Source organism: Rana temporaria, chromosome 1 (genome assembly GCF_905171775.1).
Source record: "Rana temporaria chromosome 1, aRanTem1.1, whole genome shotgun sequence".
Taxonomy (NCBI): domain Eukaryota; kingdom Metazoa; phylum Chordata; class Amphibia; order Anura; family Ranidae; genus Rana; species Rana temporaria.
In genome coordinates this window covers 686,573,438-686,591,650 of record NC_053489.1, presented here as the reverse complement: position 1 = coordinate 686,591,650, position 18,213 = coordinate 686,573,438, and the positions used below count along the sequence as shown (strand labels likewise).

The following is an 18,213-nucleotide window of genomic DNA, read 5'->3' as shown; positions in this document are numbered from 1 at the left end:
GGGCGCGCATCTTTAAGGCGGCGTAGCGTATGGTATTTACGCTACGCTGCCTTAAGTCAGAGAGGCAAGTACTGTATTCACAAAGCACTTGCCTCCTAACTTACGGCGGCGTAGCGTAAATGGGGCCGGCGTAAGCGCGCTTAATTCAAATGAGGCTGGGGGGGGGCGTGTTTTATGGAAATTATTGGTGACCCGACGTGATTGACGTTTTTTAACGAACGGCGCATGCGCCGTCCGTGTACATATCCCAGTGTGCATTGCTCCAAAGTACGCCGCAAGGACGTATTGGTTTCGACGTGAACGTAAATTACGTCCAGCCCCATTCACGGACGACTTACGCAAACGACGTAAAAATTTCAAATTTCGACGCGGGAACGATGTCCATACTTAACAGCTAGGCCAGCTATTTGTTGGAATAACTTTACACCGGAAAAAATGCCTTACGTAAACGGCGTATCTTTACTGCGACGGGCGCACGTACGTTTGTGAATCGGCGTATCTAGGCATTTACATATTCTACGCCAAACTCAACGGAAGCGCCACCTAGCGGCCAGCCTAAATATTGCACCCTAAGATGCGACGGTGTAGGAGACTTGCGTCGCTCGTATCTTAGCCTAATTTAAGCGTATCTGGTTTCCAGAATACGCTTAAATTTACGACGGCGCAGATTCAGAGTTAAGTCGGCGTAACTCTCTCTGAATCTGCCCATATATTTTTTACTTTTTGCTATAATAAATATCCCCAAAAAATATGTAAAAAAACGTTTTGTCCCTCACTTTAGACCGATACGTATTCTTCTACATATTTTTGGTAAAAAAAATGGCAATAAGCGTTTATTGATTGGTTTGCACAAAATGTATAGCGTTTACAAAATAGGGGATAGTTTTATTGCATTTTTATTAATAATTTGTTTTTTTTACCACTAATGGCGGCGAACAGCGATTTTTTTTCATGACTGTGAAATTAGTAGTAAAAAAAAAAAAAAATAATAAAAATGCAATAAAACTATCCCCTATTTTGTAAACGCTATAAATGTTGCGCAAACCAACCGATAAACGCTTATTGCGATTTTTTTTACCAAAAATAGTTAGAAGAATACGTATCGGCCTAAACTGAGGAAAAAACAAAATTATATATATTTTGGGGGATATTTATTATAGCAAAAAGTAAAAAATATAGCATTTTTTTCAAAATTGTCGCTCTATTTTTGTTTATAGCGCAAAAAATAAAAACCGCAGAGGTGATCAAATACCACCAAAAGAAAGCTCTATTTGTGGGGAAAAAAGGACGCCAATTTTGTTTGGGAGCCACTTCGCACGACCGCGCAATTGTCTCTTAAAGCGATGCAGTGCCGAATTGTAAAAACGCCTTTGGGCATTTAGCAGCGTATTGGTCCCGGGATTAATTGGTTAAATTCATGAAAATAATTTTTTCTCCCAAAAATTTGCTATTAAAACACTCCGCCGCACAAATACAGTGTGACATAAAATATTGCAACAATCACCATTTAATTCTCTAGATTATCTGCTAAAAAAATATACAATATGTTTGGGGGTTCTAAGTTATTTTCCTGGTGCCTCCATGGCAGCATACTAGTGATAGAGCTCCGCCTCGACTCCTTCCTCAGGACTAGTGAATAGAATAAATTAAAGGCATAGCCCCTCCCCCAACATTCTCCTTTTTTTCCTCCATACCTTCTTGTACTGGTGAAGAGTAGAAGTATGTCCATACCTCTGCAGTCGGCAGCGTCCGCCGGGTTTAGCCTTTCCCGCGCGCAGTCCCTGTTCTTGGGCCGCTATTAGCGCTAATAAGCTGGGAGACCCCTCTGTGGATCTGTTGGGGTCGCATCGCAGAGTTTCCTCATAGGAACGCAAACTGCCAGGAGCACTTATGGATGACATGGAAGCTGCGGAAGGATCGGCTCCACTACCCCAGGCCAGACATTTCTTTCCCTTTTTGTTTTACTTCTGCTGTGCTGTATATATGTTTTCCTTTTAAAAAAAAAAAAAAGAGGATCCATTGTAATGCTGTGCAAAAAACTTTGACTTTCAGCAGGTACCCCTGTCGCTCTGACAGTCTGGGGGGTCTGGCCTGTGTCAGGGGCGGAGCCGCTGGTGTCACTGGATTCAGCTGATCCCTCGTTATGGCAGGGGGGGGCCGTGCTGGTCGGCGCCCACACTATTGGTGCATTGGCACCTACATTCACTGAGGATCCCGGCGCCCTGATGCAGTACTTCCTGTATCACGGGCGCCAGCGCTTCTGCGCATGCGCGGCGCGTGCGCGGCGCATGCGCGGTGACGTCTCGGGACGCGGCGGCCATCTTGGATTCTGGAAACAGGGCTTTTTTGCCCTTACTTCCAGTCTTTTGGCTGGGGGCGGATCCTGGGGGAAGGTTTCCTTCAGGAAAACTTAAATAAAGACCTAGAACAGGGCTTGGCTGCTGCTGCAGTGACAGATGCTAAGCCCTGCTAGGTTTCAGCCCCAAAAAATTGTTGGTAAGAGGGGAGGAGATGGGGGGAAAGTGCCAGCATAGCAGCACCTGTCTGAAGGTTGCAGACAGGTGCCTTTCTTGTCCGTTGTTCAAATCTCTCACTTATTATTATTATTATTTATTTTTTTCGGCCTCTCTATATTTTTTGCAGCCGATCCTTCCGCCCAAGCTCTGCAATGAGTCATTCGCCGCGTAATAAAGATCCTCACACCATTAGGGATGGACCAACGATACGTGAGTATTAAAAAAAATAAAAATAAAAAGTGCCCTCACTGTTTTCTGACGTGAGTTCCTTACACCGTAGCCCTGCCCACTCCAAGAGGACCAGAAAGTCATCAAGATCTTGTGATAATGACAGCCCAGTCCGCAGATCGGATTCCTCGCGACACCGGTCCCACTCATCAAGGCGAAGATCCCGATCTCCACGCCATAGATCACAGAGGTCAAGATCCAGGGGTCATGATCACTCTCCATCTTCTAGAAGCCAAAGAAAGAAGAAGTGTTGGACATGCGGGGCTACGCCACTACCCGACAAGGTAGTTTGTAAGGACTGCTTTACGGACTATGCGTCCAACCGCGAGCAGGAAAATCGGCATGCAGTAGAACTGCTGGACAAAGCTATGAGGGACTCCTTCTCCAAGCTCTTGGCTTCTGTCCCTGTTCAGCCGACCTCGCAGGTACCACAGGCTCAGAATGTGGAATCCAGTCTCCCGGGGCCCTCAACAGTCGGGCAACCTGTACTACCGACTGATCGGTCAGGCAGAGACTCCTCACCCGGAGATGACTCGGAGTACTCAGCAGAGGAGTCAGAGCCCTCAGGGTTCAGCTTTTCCCTGGTAAACTCGTTTATCCAGGCAGTTAAGTCAGCAATCTCCTGGAAAGAGGCGGATGATCCCCCTCAAGAGGCGACAAGCTATTTTCCCTTTCTCAAGAGGAAGCAGATTATTTTCCCATTAATGGGGGAGATTAGCCAGGTCATTCTTAACGAATGGGCAAAGCCTGATAAAAAGTTCTCTTTGACCCGGCTCAACAAGTTGTATCCCTTACCAGAATCTGGAACACAGGCACTAAACTCCATGCCGGTGGTGGATGCATCAGTAGTACGCCTTGCCAAAAACGTGACCTTACCAATGGAGGATTCCACCTCCTTCAAGGATCCCCTAGACAGGCGTATTGACCTAGAACTAAAGAGGAGCTACTTAGCGGCAGGAGCGGCCTGTAAACCGGCCATCGCCCTCACGTCAGTCTCTAATGCCATTAGGTCATGGACAGATAACATTGAGACTGCTCTGCGTCAGAACGTCCCAACAGAAGACATAATAAAAGCTTTAGAGGAACTCAGGCTATCAGCAGATTTTGTCGGAGTCGCTGCCATTGATACCATTCGATGCTCGGCGAGATCTATGTTACACTCTGTGATGGCAAAAAGGGCCTTATGGCTGAAGCCTTGGTCAGCTGACCTTTCATCCAAACAGAGCTGGTGCAAGATTCCCTTTGATGGGAAGGCGCTTTTTGGAGATAAGATGGATAACGCAATCTCTAGGCTGTCAGGAGGGAAGTCTGGTATGCTCCCACAAGACAGGAGAACACGAAGATTCAGAGGCGGTCCCTCTAGGTTCCGCCGCTCAGATTCAAGAGACTTCAGAAATTCGGGTCAATTCAGAGACAACAGAAGACCTTGGAGAGGCACTCAGCAATCCTTCTTAAACAGGAAGATGAAAGCCCCTCCGGCTCCTCAGGAGCAAAAGCAGTCCTTTTGACGCCGAGCCATCCCTGACACTCCCGGTGGGAGCCAGGCTAAAACATTTCACCTCAGCCTGGGCCACCCATTGCCAGGACCCCTGGGTTCTGTCCACTATCCAATGGGGACACTCTTGGAAGTTTTTTCAAACTCCACCTCGGAGCTTGTTCAAGAGATCGGAAATTCCATCTTCTCCCCTGAAAGCTCAAGCTCTAAAAGACTTTTTAGTGTCACTCCAGCGTCAGGAAGCAGCCATTCCTGTGCCCTTGGCAGAGCAATTCACGGGTTTTTACTCCACCTTATTCCTCGTCCCCAAGAGGACGGGTGGATGGAGACCTGTGATAGACCTGAAAAGGCTCAACCGGTATATTCACACCGAGAACTTCAAGATGGAATCCTTGCAGACAATAATCCAAGCAGTCCAGCCGTTGGATTGGATGATCTCTGTCGACCTCCAGGACGCATACCTGCATGTTCCAATCCAGCCGACAGTGCAGAAATACCTGAGATTTGCAGTGGGTCATACTCACCTTCAATTCCAAGCTCTACCCTTTGGGCTGTGCACCTCTCCCAGGGTATTCTCCAAGATCCTATTGTCTGCCCTAGCCCCCCTGAGGGAGAAGGGCTTAAGGGTGTATCATTATCTAGACGACATCCTACTCCTTGCAAGCAGCCCAGAGCAACTGATGTGCCATCGAACCATTCTGCTCCAAACTCTAAGGGAGTTAGGGTGGTTAGTCAACCTAGACAAGAGCCAACTCACACCAACTCAACAGATGGTCTACTTGGGCGCAGCATTCAACACCCTGAGGGGTACAGTGTCGTTACCACCGCCAAAGAGGGAGATTATCATTCAGAAAATGATCAAAACCATCCAGAGTCCGGTTTTAACGGCCTCACAATGCCTGAGCCTCATTGGCACTATGTCTGCCTGCATCCCCATGGTCCCATGGACCCATTGGCACCTGAGATTCTTTCAGACTGGTTTCTTGGCGCAGTGGAGGAAACGCCGACTGTCCCAGACGATCCTGATCACAGGACTGATGCGAAGGAGTCTTCAATGGTGGACAGAACCAGAGAACCTCTCCAGACCCCGTCACTTGGGGTCCCTTCATTGGACCACAATTACGTCCGATGCGAGCGGACAGGGCTGGGGAGCCCATTGTGGGGAATCCAAAGTACAGGGGAAATGGTCATTCTCCACCCAAGGCGTAGTGTCCAACATCCTAGAATTGAGGGCAGCCTTTATGGCACTAACTTCCCTGACATCCCAAGTCAAGGGTCAGAGGATTCTGCTTCGCCTGGACAACAGGGCAGCGGTTGCGTATCTGCAGAAACAGGGGGGCACGCGCAGCAGGTCGCTCCTCAAGGAAGTAGAGCCGATCATGCTTTGGGCAGAGAAGAACCTCCTGGACCTTCGAGCAGTATACCACCCAGGCAAGCTGAATACGGAAGCAGACGCATTGTCCAGGAGATTCTGCGACAACAACGAGTGGACGCTCCACCCACGGGTGTTCCGTCAGATTGCCAACTCTTGGGATCCCCCACAGGTGGACCTGTTCGCCTCTTCGGACAACGCCAAACTGGACAGGTTTGTCTCCCGGTTTCCACATCCGCAAGCCGAAGCAGTGGATGCCCTGACATGCCCATGGAGGTTCTCCACGGCATATGCCTTCCCTCCGCGGTCACTGATACTCAAATTTCTCCTGAGGTTACTCAGGGAATCAGTGCAGGTACTGACGATACTCCCGTACTGGCCGAAGAGACCTTGGTTTCCACTTGCCATGCGTCTCAGTGTGAGTCCACCAGTCAAGATCCCAGCATTCCCTCAACTTCTGCTGCAGGGCAAACTGCTTCACCCAAACCCTCAGAGGTTGGACCTTCGAGTCTGGAAGTTGAGAGGCGAAGGTTCGAGTCCCTAGGCTGCTCGTCAGGGGTCATCTCAACCCTCTTAAAGGCCAGGAAACCTACAACGAATACTATATATTCGAAGATCTGGGATAAGTTCTTGTCCTACGCAGCCGATAACGGCTTTGATCCTATCGTCCCCTCTACAAACCATGTATTAGGTTTCCTTCAGACAGGACTTGACCTAGGCCTTAGTCTAAGCTCCCTCAAGGTTCAGGTAGCAGCAATCTCAGCCGCAACCAGTAAAAGGTGGGCAGAAGATCCTTTACTAGTCATCTTCTTTAAAGGCGTCCTGAAGATCCGTCCGCCTGCTAGACGATCCTTCCCTAAATGGGATCTGTCTCTGGTCCTCGAGGCTCTGTCAATCCAACCTTTTGCTCCAGTAGAACAAATAACCCTATGGAACCTAACGCTGAAAACAACGTTTCTGCTAGCCATCACCTCCGGTAGGAGGATCTCAGAACTCCACTCCTTAGGAATTGGGGAAGACCACATCTCTTTCTTCCCTGACAGGGTGGAACTTCGCCCACTCAGAGGGTTCATGCCGAAGGTCGCCTCTACAAGCCACCTGTTGGAACCTTGGGCTCTACCAATATTTGCAGATACTGATACAGAAACCTGCCACGAACTAGATGTGTCCAGAACACTCAAGGCCTATCTAGAGGCCACCGGCTCCTTCAGAACCTCGGAGAGACTGTTCATCGTACCTTTTGGTAAACACAGGGGCAAGGAAGCCTCCATCAGGACTCTGGCATCATGGGTTGTGAAGCTGATACAGAGGTCCTACAGGGCGAAGAATATGGAGCCTCCATCTCGAGTGAATGCTCATTCCACTAGAGCAGTCGCTACTTCCTGGGCAACAAGGGCTAACGTATCGCTGGAGACGGTGTGCAGGGCAGCCACCTGGTCGTCTCGTAACACGTTTCTCAGGCACTACCACATTGACCCAGGAGCTCTCACAACGGTGGAGTTCGGAAGAAGGGCAGTTCAGGCTGCTATGTCCTCTTCTGATTAAAAACTCTTATTGTTAAGCATTATCCCACCCGCGTCAAGCTAGTTATTTATCACTAGTATGCTGCCATGGAGGCACCAGGAAAACGGAAAATTGTATCATACTTACCAGTAATTTTCCTTTCCTGGTGCCTATCCATGGCAGCATACGCTCCCACCCTCGGTATTCTATAGTACGGAGAATGTTGGGGGAGGGGCTATGCCTTTAATTTATTCTATTCACTAGTCCTGAGGGAGGAGTCGAGGCGGAGCTCTATCACTAGTATGCTGCCATGGATAGGCACCAGGAAAGGAAAATTACTGGTAAGTATGATCCAATTTTCCGTTTTCTAGCAAAAAATCTGTATTTTGGCCCAGATTCACATACATTTACGTTGCTCCTGGGCAGCGTAACGTATGTGATTTACGTTACACCGCCGCAGGTTTACAGGTTTACAGCCTGATTCTCAGAACACTTACCTGTAAATTTGCGGCGGTGTATCGTTAAATCGCTCGGCGCAAGCCCGCCCAATTCAAATGGGGCGGGCACCATTTAAATTAGGCGCGCTCCGGCGCCGAGCGTACTGCGCATGCTCCGTCGGGTAAATTACCCGACGTGCATTGCGCTAAATGACGTCGCACCGACGTCATTCGCTTAGACGTTAACGTAAATGGCGTCCAGTGCCATTCACGGACGTCTTACGCAAACGACGTAATTTTTTAAAATTTTGACGCGGGAACGACGGCCATACTTAACATTGGTTGCCCCTCCTAATAGCAGGGGCAACTTAACGCGTCAGAAAGGCTACGGAAACAACGTAAATTTTCTGCGTCAAACGCGCGTACGTTCGGGATTCGACGTAATTTGCTAATTTACATAAGCGACAGGGAAAACGACGTCCGCGACACCTAGCGGCGGGAAACAAAATTGCATTTTAGATCTGACAGCGTAAAAGCCTTACGCCTGTCAGATCTAATGGGTATCTATGCGTAACTCTGATTCTAGGAATCAGTCGCATTGATACCCGAGGCCAGATGAGGAGTTACGACGGCGCAAATGGTGTTGCGCCGTCGTAACGCCTTTGAGAATCTGGGCCTTTAACTTGTGAACACCAAATGTCAGAAATAGGCTTAGCCATGAAAGGGTTAACCAGTAAATGTTGAACACCTACCATGAAAGAACAACCAAACCCAATCGTAGCCGAGCGCACTGCCCCACAATCCTGCAGAGAAAGAAAAGACTGCGTTAGCGCTGAATGTAATGAGGATCGCCGTTATGAATTGTAAAGGAACTTATAGGGCCAGATTCACAGACATTTGCCCTGGCGCAGCGTATCAGTGATACGCTACGCTACGCCGCGGAATTTCTAATCTACAGCGATTTTGCGCCGTAAGATACGGCGGCGTAGTGTTTTTCTGGCGGCGTATTTGAAATCGGGCGGGTAAGGGTAGTGATTCATTTAAATGAAGCGCGTCCCCCCGCCGCTTGAACTGCGCATGCTCCGTTTTAAAAATTTCCCGCCGTGCTTTGCGCGAAATGACGTCGCACCAACGTCATTTTTTGAACTTCGACGTGAGTTACGTCCTTTCCTATTCACGGACGACTTACGCAAAAAAATTAAATAAATTAAATTCGACGCGGGAACGACGGCCATACTTTAACATGGCAAGTCTATCTATACGCCACGGAATAGCAGCTTTAACTATACGCCGGGAAAAGCCGACTAGCGACGACGTAAGAGAATGCGACGGCCGGGCGTACCTTTGTGGATCGACGGAAAAAGCTAATTAGCATACCCGACGCGGAAAATGACGCGAACTCCACCCAGCGGGCGCCGAAGTATTGCACCTACGATCCGAAGGCTTACGAAGCCGTACGCCTGTCGGATTGAAGCCAGATGCCGTCGTATCTTGGTTTGAGGATTCAAAGTAAAGATACGACGCGGGTAATTTGAAATTACGCCGGCGTATCAGTAGATACGCCGGCGTACTTCTTCTGTGAATCTGGCCCGTAGTATTTGTTAACCACTTGCCCACTGGGCACTTAAACCCCCTTCATGCCCTGGCCAATTTTCATCTTTCATTCCTTTCACACTTTGAATGACAATTACTCAGTCAATGCAACACTGTGCCCATATGAAATTGTTGTCCTTTTTTTTTTGGGTGGTCAAATTTTCGGCGGCGTAGCCTAAAACGAGCGGGCGTAAGCGCCTAATTCAAATGACTTGGAGGGGGGCTTGTAGTATTGAAATGAGGCTTGACCTCACGTTTTTTTACGTTTTTTACACTGCGCATGCGCCGGGCGACTACATTTCCCAGTGCGCATTGCGGCTAAGTACGCCGTACGGGCCTATTGATTTCGACGCGTGCGTAAACGACGTAAATCTCAAATCGCGGACGACTTGCGCAAACAACGTAAAAAATTCGAACCTCGCGGCGGGAACGGCGGCCATACTTAACATTGTTATTCCACCTCATAGGTGGAAAAACTTTAGGCGGCCTATCGCGTACGGAAACGACGTAACGCGACGGTGTAGGCCCGGCATACGCTCGTAAATCATCGGGAATCGGCGTATCCCCTAATTTACATAATCTAGGCCGGCCGCAATGGCAGCACCATCTAGCGGCCAAAAGAAACATTGCAACCTAAGATAGAATGGCGCAAGCCAGCCTATCTTAGGTATGTTTAAGTGTATCTCTGTTTGACCACCACTTGGAGCCCCGGCCATTGTAAATTGACGGCCACAAGGTGGCTCTACAATGCCGGGAGGACGTCTATTGATGTCCTCGGATCCTCCAGACACTGGGGGGCGCGCACATGTTCCCACCGCATCCCTGAGGTGCCGATGCGCGTTCTTGGCGGCCACAATGTCCGCCAGGTATCAGCGATTCCCCGTTACACAGACAAGGCCGTGCATCTGTGTGTGTAAACACGTCCAGTCAGGGAGAGGAGACCGATGATGTGTCCCTTGTACATAAAGACACCGATCGGTTACCTCCCCCAGTTAGTCCCCTCCCCCCACAGTTAGAATCACTCCCTTGGGAACACATTTAGTTCGTTAATGACCATTTCTGATTCGGCTCACCTTGAAGATAAATCAAGTCATGTTCTGGCTGCTCCTCCAAGATCTGTCCTCCTTTAAACCGACACCCCAGATGTTCGGTCTTTACATAGCATTCATAGGCAGGAAATCCGGACCTGTGTGGGGTGAACTCAAACCAAGCTTCTGAAATGAGAAGAAGATTTCCCTCCAGTTATTGTCCATCCCGAGACGTCTCCTCCACACACTGAAGAGTCACCTCCATTTCCTCTTCATTGCAAACAGTGGCCTGGATTCAAGAAGCAATTGCGCCTGTGTAACCATAGGTAACCATAGGTTATGCAGCGCAATTGCTTACTTGCCCCGGCGTAACGAGTGCTCCTGATTCAGGAACCTCGTTACGCTGACTGCAGCCTAAGATATGCGCGGCACAAGGCTCTTATGCCCGCATACCTTAGGCTGCATTCTTGCGATGGCCGCTAGGTGGCGTTCCCGTTGTGCTCAGCGTATAGTATGCAAATTGCATACTAACGCCGATTCACAACGTTGCGCGAGCCCTGCGTACGCAATTTACATCGTTTCCGTACGGCGGGTTTTGCGTAAGGCTGCCCCTGCTATTAGGGGCAGCAAATGTTACGTATACCCGTCGTTCCCGCGTCGCGAAATTTCAAATTTACGTAGTTTGCGTAAGTGAATCGTGAATGGCGCTGGACGCCATTCACGTTCACTTTGAAGCAAATGACGTCCTTGAGACGTCATTTGCCGCAATGCACGTCGGGAAAGTTTCCCGACGGAGCATGCGCTCTACGATCGGCGCGGGAACACGCCTAATTTAAATGATTCCCCGCCCCCTACGGGATCATTTAAATTGCGCGCGCTTACGCCGGGCATTTTGCCGGCGCGCCCGCGCAATTTACGGAATCGAGGGCAGCGCAAAAAAATTGCGGGGGCGCAGGGCAAAAACTTTGCCCTGCACCTCCGTAAAAAAAGCGCAATTGTTACTGAATCCGGGCCAATGAACTTCCAATCTTCATCAAGGACAAGAAAGAAAAAAAAGCAGCAACTGTGAAGCATGTAGTAGAATAATTTTGCTTAAAAACTTTTGTTTTCGGGAAACATTCATCGGATTTTCTTAATGGTTGGTGGGGGTGAAATTGAGATTTATTTTTTAGACTGCAGTGGTGAGAACAGAGGAAAGAGCAGGACAGAAAATTTCTATAAATTGAACAAACACATTTTTTTTTTCTTAACCACTTCAATACACGGTACCCCCCCCCCCCCCCCCCTTCCTGCCCAGGCCAATTTCCAGCTTACAGCACCGTCACGCTTTGAATGTCAATGGTACGGTCATGCAACATTGTATCCAAACTACATTTTTATACTGTTTTTTTTCCCACAAATAGAGATTTCTTTTGGTGTTTTTTAATCACCTGCTTTGCTTTCGTGTATTTTGTACTTCCTCACAGCAGAGTAGATGGGATAAGGGACCTCGCCGTCCTCACACGTCTCCTTGTGATTGGACAGCTTCCCTTCATTGATCTGCAGAAGAAAAAGATGAATATTTATCAACTCAATGCCCTTCCTGACATTTCTACTTGTTTTAATAAAAGTTTGCAAATAAGTAATTTTTCTTTTTCACTGATGTGCGCTGGTGAGGCTGCTTTGATGGGCACTGATGAGACTGCACTGATGAGACTGCTTTGATGTCCGCTGATAAAGCTGCTTTGATGGGCACAGATGAGACTGCACTGATGGACGCTAATGAGGCTGCCTTGGCACAGATGAAGCTGCTTTAATGGGCATTGATGAGGCTGCACTGACGGACACTGATGAAGCTGCACTGATGGACACTAATGAGGCTGCCTTGGCACAGATGAAGCTGCTTTAATGGGCACTGATGAGGCTGCACTGACGGACACTAATGAGGCTGCCTTGGCACTGATGAGGCTGCTTTGATGGGCACTGATGAAGCTGCTTTGATGGGCACTGATGAGACTGCACTGATGGACACTAATGAGGCTACCTTGGCACTGATGAGGCTGCTTTGATAGGCACTGACGAGGCTGCTTTCATGGGCACTGATGAGACTGCACTAATGAGGCTGCCTTGGCACTGATGAGGCTGCTTTGATGGGCACTGATGAGACTGCACTGATGGACACTAATGAGGCTGCTTTGGCACTGATGAGGCTGCTTTGATGGGCACTGATGAGGCTGCACTGATTAGGCGTCACTGATAGGTTGCACTGATGAGACTGCACTGATGGACACTAATGAGGCTGCTTTGATGGGCACTGATGAGGCTGCACTGATGGACACTAATGAGGCTGCTTTGGCACTGATGAGGCTGCTTTGATGGGCACTGATGAGACTGCACTGATGGACACTAATGAGGCTGCTTTGGCACTGATGAGGCTGCTTTGATGGGCACTGATGAGACTGCACTGATGGACACTAATGAGGCTGCTTTGGCACTGATGAGGCTGCTTTGATGGGCACTGATGAGGCTGCACTGATTAGGCGTCGCTGATAGGTTGCACTGATGGGCACTGATAATCACTGCCCTGTTTATCAGGGTAAACAATGTGCTGACAGTCCTGTGGGTTATCGGCTCTCCTTTCCTCACACACAGCGTGGGAGGAAAGGACTACTGAAAACACAGCTGATCACATGGTAAAGGGCCACTGTGATTGGACACAGCAGTCACAGAGCACGCCCAAAGCGTGACCTAGGGGGCAGGTGAGAGGCGGGGTTCTGTGAGAATGCCCTCCCAGAACTAGGGGGCCGTCTTTCTTTTTGGCTTGTCAGCGTAGGTGTGCGCAGCCTATTACATTAGGGGGTGTGCACCCCAAAGCTCAAACACACGCGCCTTTCTTTGCAGCCTCAGGACAACGAATGAATGGGAATCGATCTGTGCCGAGCGGCTTCCTGTTCATTCACAAATGGAAGCATAGTAAACACAGTTTATTGAGCTTCAGTTATGAATGGACACAGTGAGCACAATGTGTTACTTTAAAAAAGGAAGGGGTTGGTAAATTACATATTTGCTAGCACCTTCCCCCGCTCCCACATCCTGAAATATACCCGGGGGGACAGGAGAGGAGGGAAGCCAACAGCACTGTGGGGTGGGGGGGGGCAACAAGGGGGGAGCCTGGGCAGTAGGGGGAATCAGCACTGCACATAGTGATTAGGGTGTGTAGGCCTCATTTGTTTATTGCCCCTCACTTGTCAGCCTCATTTGTTTATTGCCCCACACTTGTCAGCCTCATTTGTTTATTGCCCCACACTTGTCAGCCTCATTTGTTTATTGCCCCCCACTTGCCAGCCTCGATTTTTACTTCCCCCACGTGTCAGCTTCATTTGTTTATTGCCCCACACGTGTCAGCCTCATTTTTTATTGCCCCTCATTTGTTGTCAGCCTTATTTGTTTATTGCCCCACGCTTGTCAGCCTCATTTGTTTATTGCCCCTCACTTGTCAGCCTCATTTGTTTATTGCCCCACACTTGTCAGCCTCATTTTTTGTTGCCCCTCACTTGTCAGCCTCATTTGTTTATTGTCCCACACTTGTCAGCCTCATTTGTTTATTGCCCCTCACTTGTCAGCCTCATTTGTTTATTGCCCCTCACTTGTCAGCCTCATTTGTTTATTGCCCCTCACTTGTCAGCCTCATTTGTTTATTGCCCCACACTTGTCAGCCTCATTTGTTTATTGCCCCACACTTGTCAGCCTCATTTGTTTATTGCCCCTCACTTGCAAGCCTAATTTTTTACTGCCCCCACTTGTCAGCCTCATTTGTTTATTGCCCCCCACTTGTCAGCCTCATTGTTTTTTATTGGCCCCCCACTTGTCAGCCTCATTTTTATTGCCCCCCAGGGCAGGGCCCCACTTTGTCCCCAGCCCCAGTGCCCCGACTTGTCACCTGATCTGCTCCAATTAGGTTCCATTTGCTCCCCTTCTAATCTGAACGGGTCTTGTGAGTGGTTGAGCGCCAGTCTTTGTTCCCTGATCCAGGGTGCCCCCTCCCCCAGGCAGTTGGTCAGCTGGAGCCGCGGGCAGGAGGCGGAGAAGAATGCGATGCAGGGGTCGGAACGGGTAGCCGAGCCATGGCACTGCAGAATGCCGCTGCCCACCGGGAGGTCACTGAAGACTGGAGGAGTCAGGAGGAGTCAGGAGGAGTCTGGAGGAGTCTGGAGGAGTCAGGAGGAGTCTGGAGGAGTCTGGAGGAGTCAGGAGGAGTCAGGAGGAGTCAGGAGGAGTCAGGAGGAGTCAGGAGGAGTCTGGAGGAGTCAGGGAGTCAGGAGGAGTCAGGAGGAGTCTGGAGGAGTCAGGAGGCAGAGAAGAATGCGCTGCAGGAGTCGGGACGGGTAGCCGAGCCATGGCACTGCAGAATGCCGCCTCCCACCGAGAGGTCACTGAAGACTGGAGGAGTCTGGAGGAGTCTGGAGGAGTCTGGAGGAGTCAGGAGGCGGAGAAGAATGCGCTGCAGGGGTCGGAACGGGTAGCCGAGCCATGGCACTGCAGAATGCCACCGCCCACCGGGAGGTCACTGAAGACTGGAGGAGTCAGGAGGAGTCAGGAGGAGTCAGGAGGAGTCTGGAGGAGTCTGGAGGAGATGCTCTGGCTGCTCTCTCTGGGTGTCACGGCCAGAGAAGGAGAGGAGGTGGGTGGACACGGAGCGCAGGGCAGAACTGGGTAAAGGCTTTGCTCCTCTCTGCCTTGCCCAGAGACTGTGCGAATGTGACGTCACTGGTTGCTAGACGCCAGGCGGGGCGGCCCTAGCAACCAGTTTGGTAATTGTCTATTAGGGTGACTATGGGCCAGATTCAGGTAGAAGTGCAGCGGCATAACGTATCGTAGATACGTTACACCGCCGCAAGTTTTCATCGCAAGTGCCTGATTCACAAAGCACTTGCGATGAAAACTACGCCGGCGGCCTCCGGCGTAAGCCCGCGTAATTTAAAGGGGCGTGTGCCATTTAAATTAGGCGCGCTCCCGCGCCGGACCTACTGCGCATGCTCCGTTTCGGAATTCCCGCCGTGCTTTGCGCGCAGTGACGTCATTTTTTCGAACGGCGACGCGCGTAGCGTAATTCCCTATTCCCTGACGGCTTACGCAAACGACATTCATTTTTAAATTTCGACGCGGGAACGACGGCCATACTTTATACAGCAATACGATTGCTGTGTAAAGTTAGGGCAGGTCAAATAACGACTAAAATTGCGACGGGAAAACTTGACTACGGACGACGTAGCGAACGCGAAAATCCGTCGTGGAATCCGCCGTAAGTGCTAATTTGCATACCAGACGCTGGAATACGACGCAAACTCCCCCCAGCGGCGGCCGCGGTACTGCATCCTAAGATCCGACAGTGTAAAACGATTACACCTGCCGGATCTTCTGGCTATCTATGCGTAACTGATTCTATGAATCAGCCGCATAGATAGAAACAGAGATACGCCGTCTTATTCCGCCCTTCTTTTGCATCAGAGCCAATCAGAGTTCTCCTACCGCAGTTGTCGAAATTCCGCAATAAATATCGCATTCGCATTTTGCGAAATTTCGATAAAATATCACGAATATTCTGAGCCAATCAGAGGGCTCCTACCGCAGTTGTCGAAATTCCGCAATAAATATCGCATTCGCATTTTGTGAAATTTCGATAAAATATCACGAATATTCTGAGCCAATCAGAGGGCTCCCACCGCAGTTGTCGAAATTCCGCAATAAATATCGCATTCGCATTTTGCGAAATTTCGATAAAATATCACGAATATTCTGAGCCAATCAGAGGGCTCCCACCGCAGTTGTCGAAATTCCGCAATAAATATCGCATTCGCATTTTGCGAAATTTCGATAAAATATCACGAATATTCTGAGCCAATCAGAGGGCTCCCACCGCAGTTGTCGAAATTCCGCAATAAATATCGCATTCGCATTTTGCGAAATTTTGATAAAATATCACGAATATTCTGAGCCAATCAGAGGGCTCCTACCGCAGTTGTCGAAATTCCGCAATAAATATCGCATTCGCATTTTGCGAAATTTCGATAAAATATCACGAATATTCTGAGCCAATCAGAGGGCTCCTACCGCAGTTGTCGAAATTCCGCAATAAATATCGCATTCGCATTTTGCGAAATTTCGATAAAATATCACGAATATTCTGAGCCAATCAGAGGGCTCCTACCGCAGTTGTCGAAATTCCGCAGTAAATATCGCATTCGCATTTTGCGAAATTTCGATAAAATATCACGAATATTCTGAGCTAATCAGAGCGCTCCTACCGCAGTTGTCGAAATTTCGCAATAAATATCGCATTCGCATTTTGCGAAATTTCGATAAAATATCACGAATATTCTGAGCCAATCAGAGGGCTCCTACCGCAGTTGTCGAAATTCCGCAATAAATATCGCATTCGCATTTTGCGAAATTTCGATAAAATATCACGAATATTCTGAGCCAATCAGAGGGCTCCCACCGCAGTTGTCGAAATTCCGCAATAAATATCGCATTCGCATTTTGCGAAATTTCGATAAAATATCACGAATATTCTGAGCCAATCAGAGGGCTCCCACCGCAGTTGTCGAAATTCCGCAATAAATATCGCATTCGCATTTTGCGAAATTTCAATAAAATATCACGAATATTCTGAGCCAATCAGAGGGCTCCTACCGCAGTTGTCGAAATTCTGCAATAAATATCGCATTCGCATTTTGCGAAATTTCAATAAAATATCACGAATATTCTAAACCAATCTGAGGGCTCCTACCGCAGTTGTCGAAATTCTGCAATAAATATCGCATTCGCATTTTGCGAAATTTCGATAAAATATCACGAATATTCTGAGCCAATCAGAGGGCTCCTACCGCAGTTGTCGAAATTCCGCAATAAATATCGCATTCGCATTTTGCGAAATTTCGATAAAATATCACGAATATTCTGAGCCAATCAGAGGGCTCCCACCGCAGTTGTCGAAATTCCGCAATAAATATCGCATTCGCATTTTGCGAAATTTCGATAAAATATCACGAATATTCTGAGCCAATCAGAGGGCTCCCACCACAGTTGTCGAAATTCCGCAATAAATATCGCATTCGCATTTTGCGAAATTTCGATAAAATATCACGAATATTCTGAGCCAATCAGAGGGCTCCTACCGCAGTTGTCGAAATTCTGCAATAAATATCGCATTCGCATTTTGCGAAATTTCAATAAAATATCACGAATATTCTAAACCAATCTGAGGGCTCCTACCGCAGTTGTCGAAATTCTGCAATAAATATCGCATTCGCATTTTGCGAAATTTCGATAAAATATCACGAATATTCTGAGCCAATCAGAGGGCTCCCACCGCAGTTGTCGAAATTCCGCAATAAATATCGCATTCGCATTTTGCGAAATTTCGATAAAATATCACGAATATTCTGAGCCAATCAGAGGGCTCCTACCGCAGTTGTCGAAATTCCGCAATAAATATCGCATTCGCATTTTGCGAAATTTCGATAAAATATCACGAATATTCTGAGCCAATCAGAGGGCTCCCACCGCAGTTGTCGAAATTCCGCAATAAATATCGCATTCGCATTTTGTGAAATTTCGATAAAATATCACGAATATTCTGAGCCAATCAGAGGGCTCCCACCGCAGTTGTCGAAATTCCGCAATAAATATCGCATTCGCATTTTGCGAAATTTCGATAAAATATCACGAATATTCTGAGCCAATCAGAGGGCTCCCACCGCAGTTGTCGAAATTCCGCAATAAATATCGCATTCGCATTTTGCGAAATTTCGATAAAATATCACGAATATTCTGAGCCAATCAGAGGGCTCCCACCGCAGTTGTCGAAATTCCGCAATAAATATCGCATTCGCATTTTGCGAAATTTTGATAAAATATCACGAATATTCTGAGCCAATCAGAAGGCTCCCACCGCAGTTGTCGAAATTCCGCAATAAATATCGCATTCGCATTTTGCGAAATTTCGATAAAATATCACGAATATTCTGAGCCAATCAGAGGGCTCCTACCGCAGTTGTCG

The 18,213-nt window shown here is 48.4% G+C and overlaps 1 protein-coding gene across 1 annotated transcript in view; it reads right to left on the bottom strand.

Moving 5' to 3' along the window:
• Positions 1-18,213, bottom strand: part of LOC120946099 (cytosolic phospholipase A2 gamma-like) — a gene marked incomplete at its 3' end in the record, with an annotated part of 99,083 nt that overhangs the window by 60,513 nt on the left and 20,357 nt on the right. Inside the window, exons 5-7 of the mRNA XM_040360856.1 lie at positions 11,603-11,711; positions 10,218-10,358; positions 8,304-8,354 (exon numbers count right to left, since the gene is read on the bottom strand). Coding sequence (XP_040216790.1) covers positions 8,304-8,354; positions 10,218-10,358; positions 11,603-11,711 — 301 coding nt within the window. The remainder of the gene's footprint in view (positions 1-8,303; positions 8,355-10,217; positions 10,359-11,602; positions 11,712-18,213) is intronic.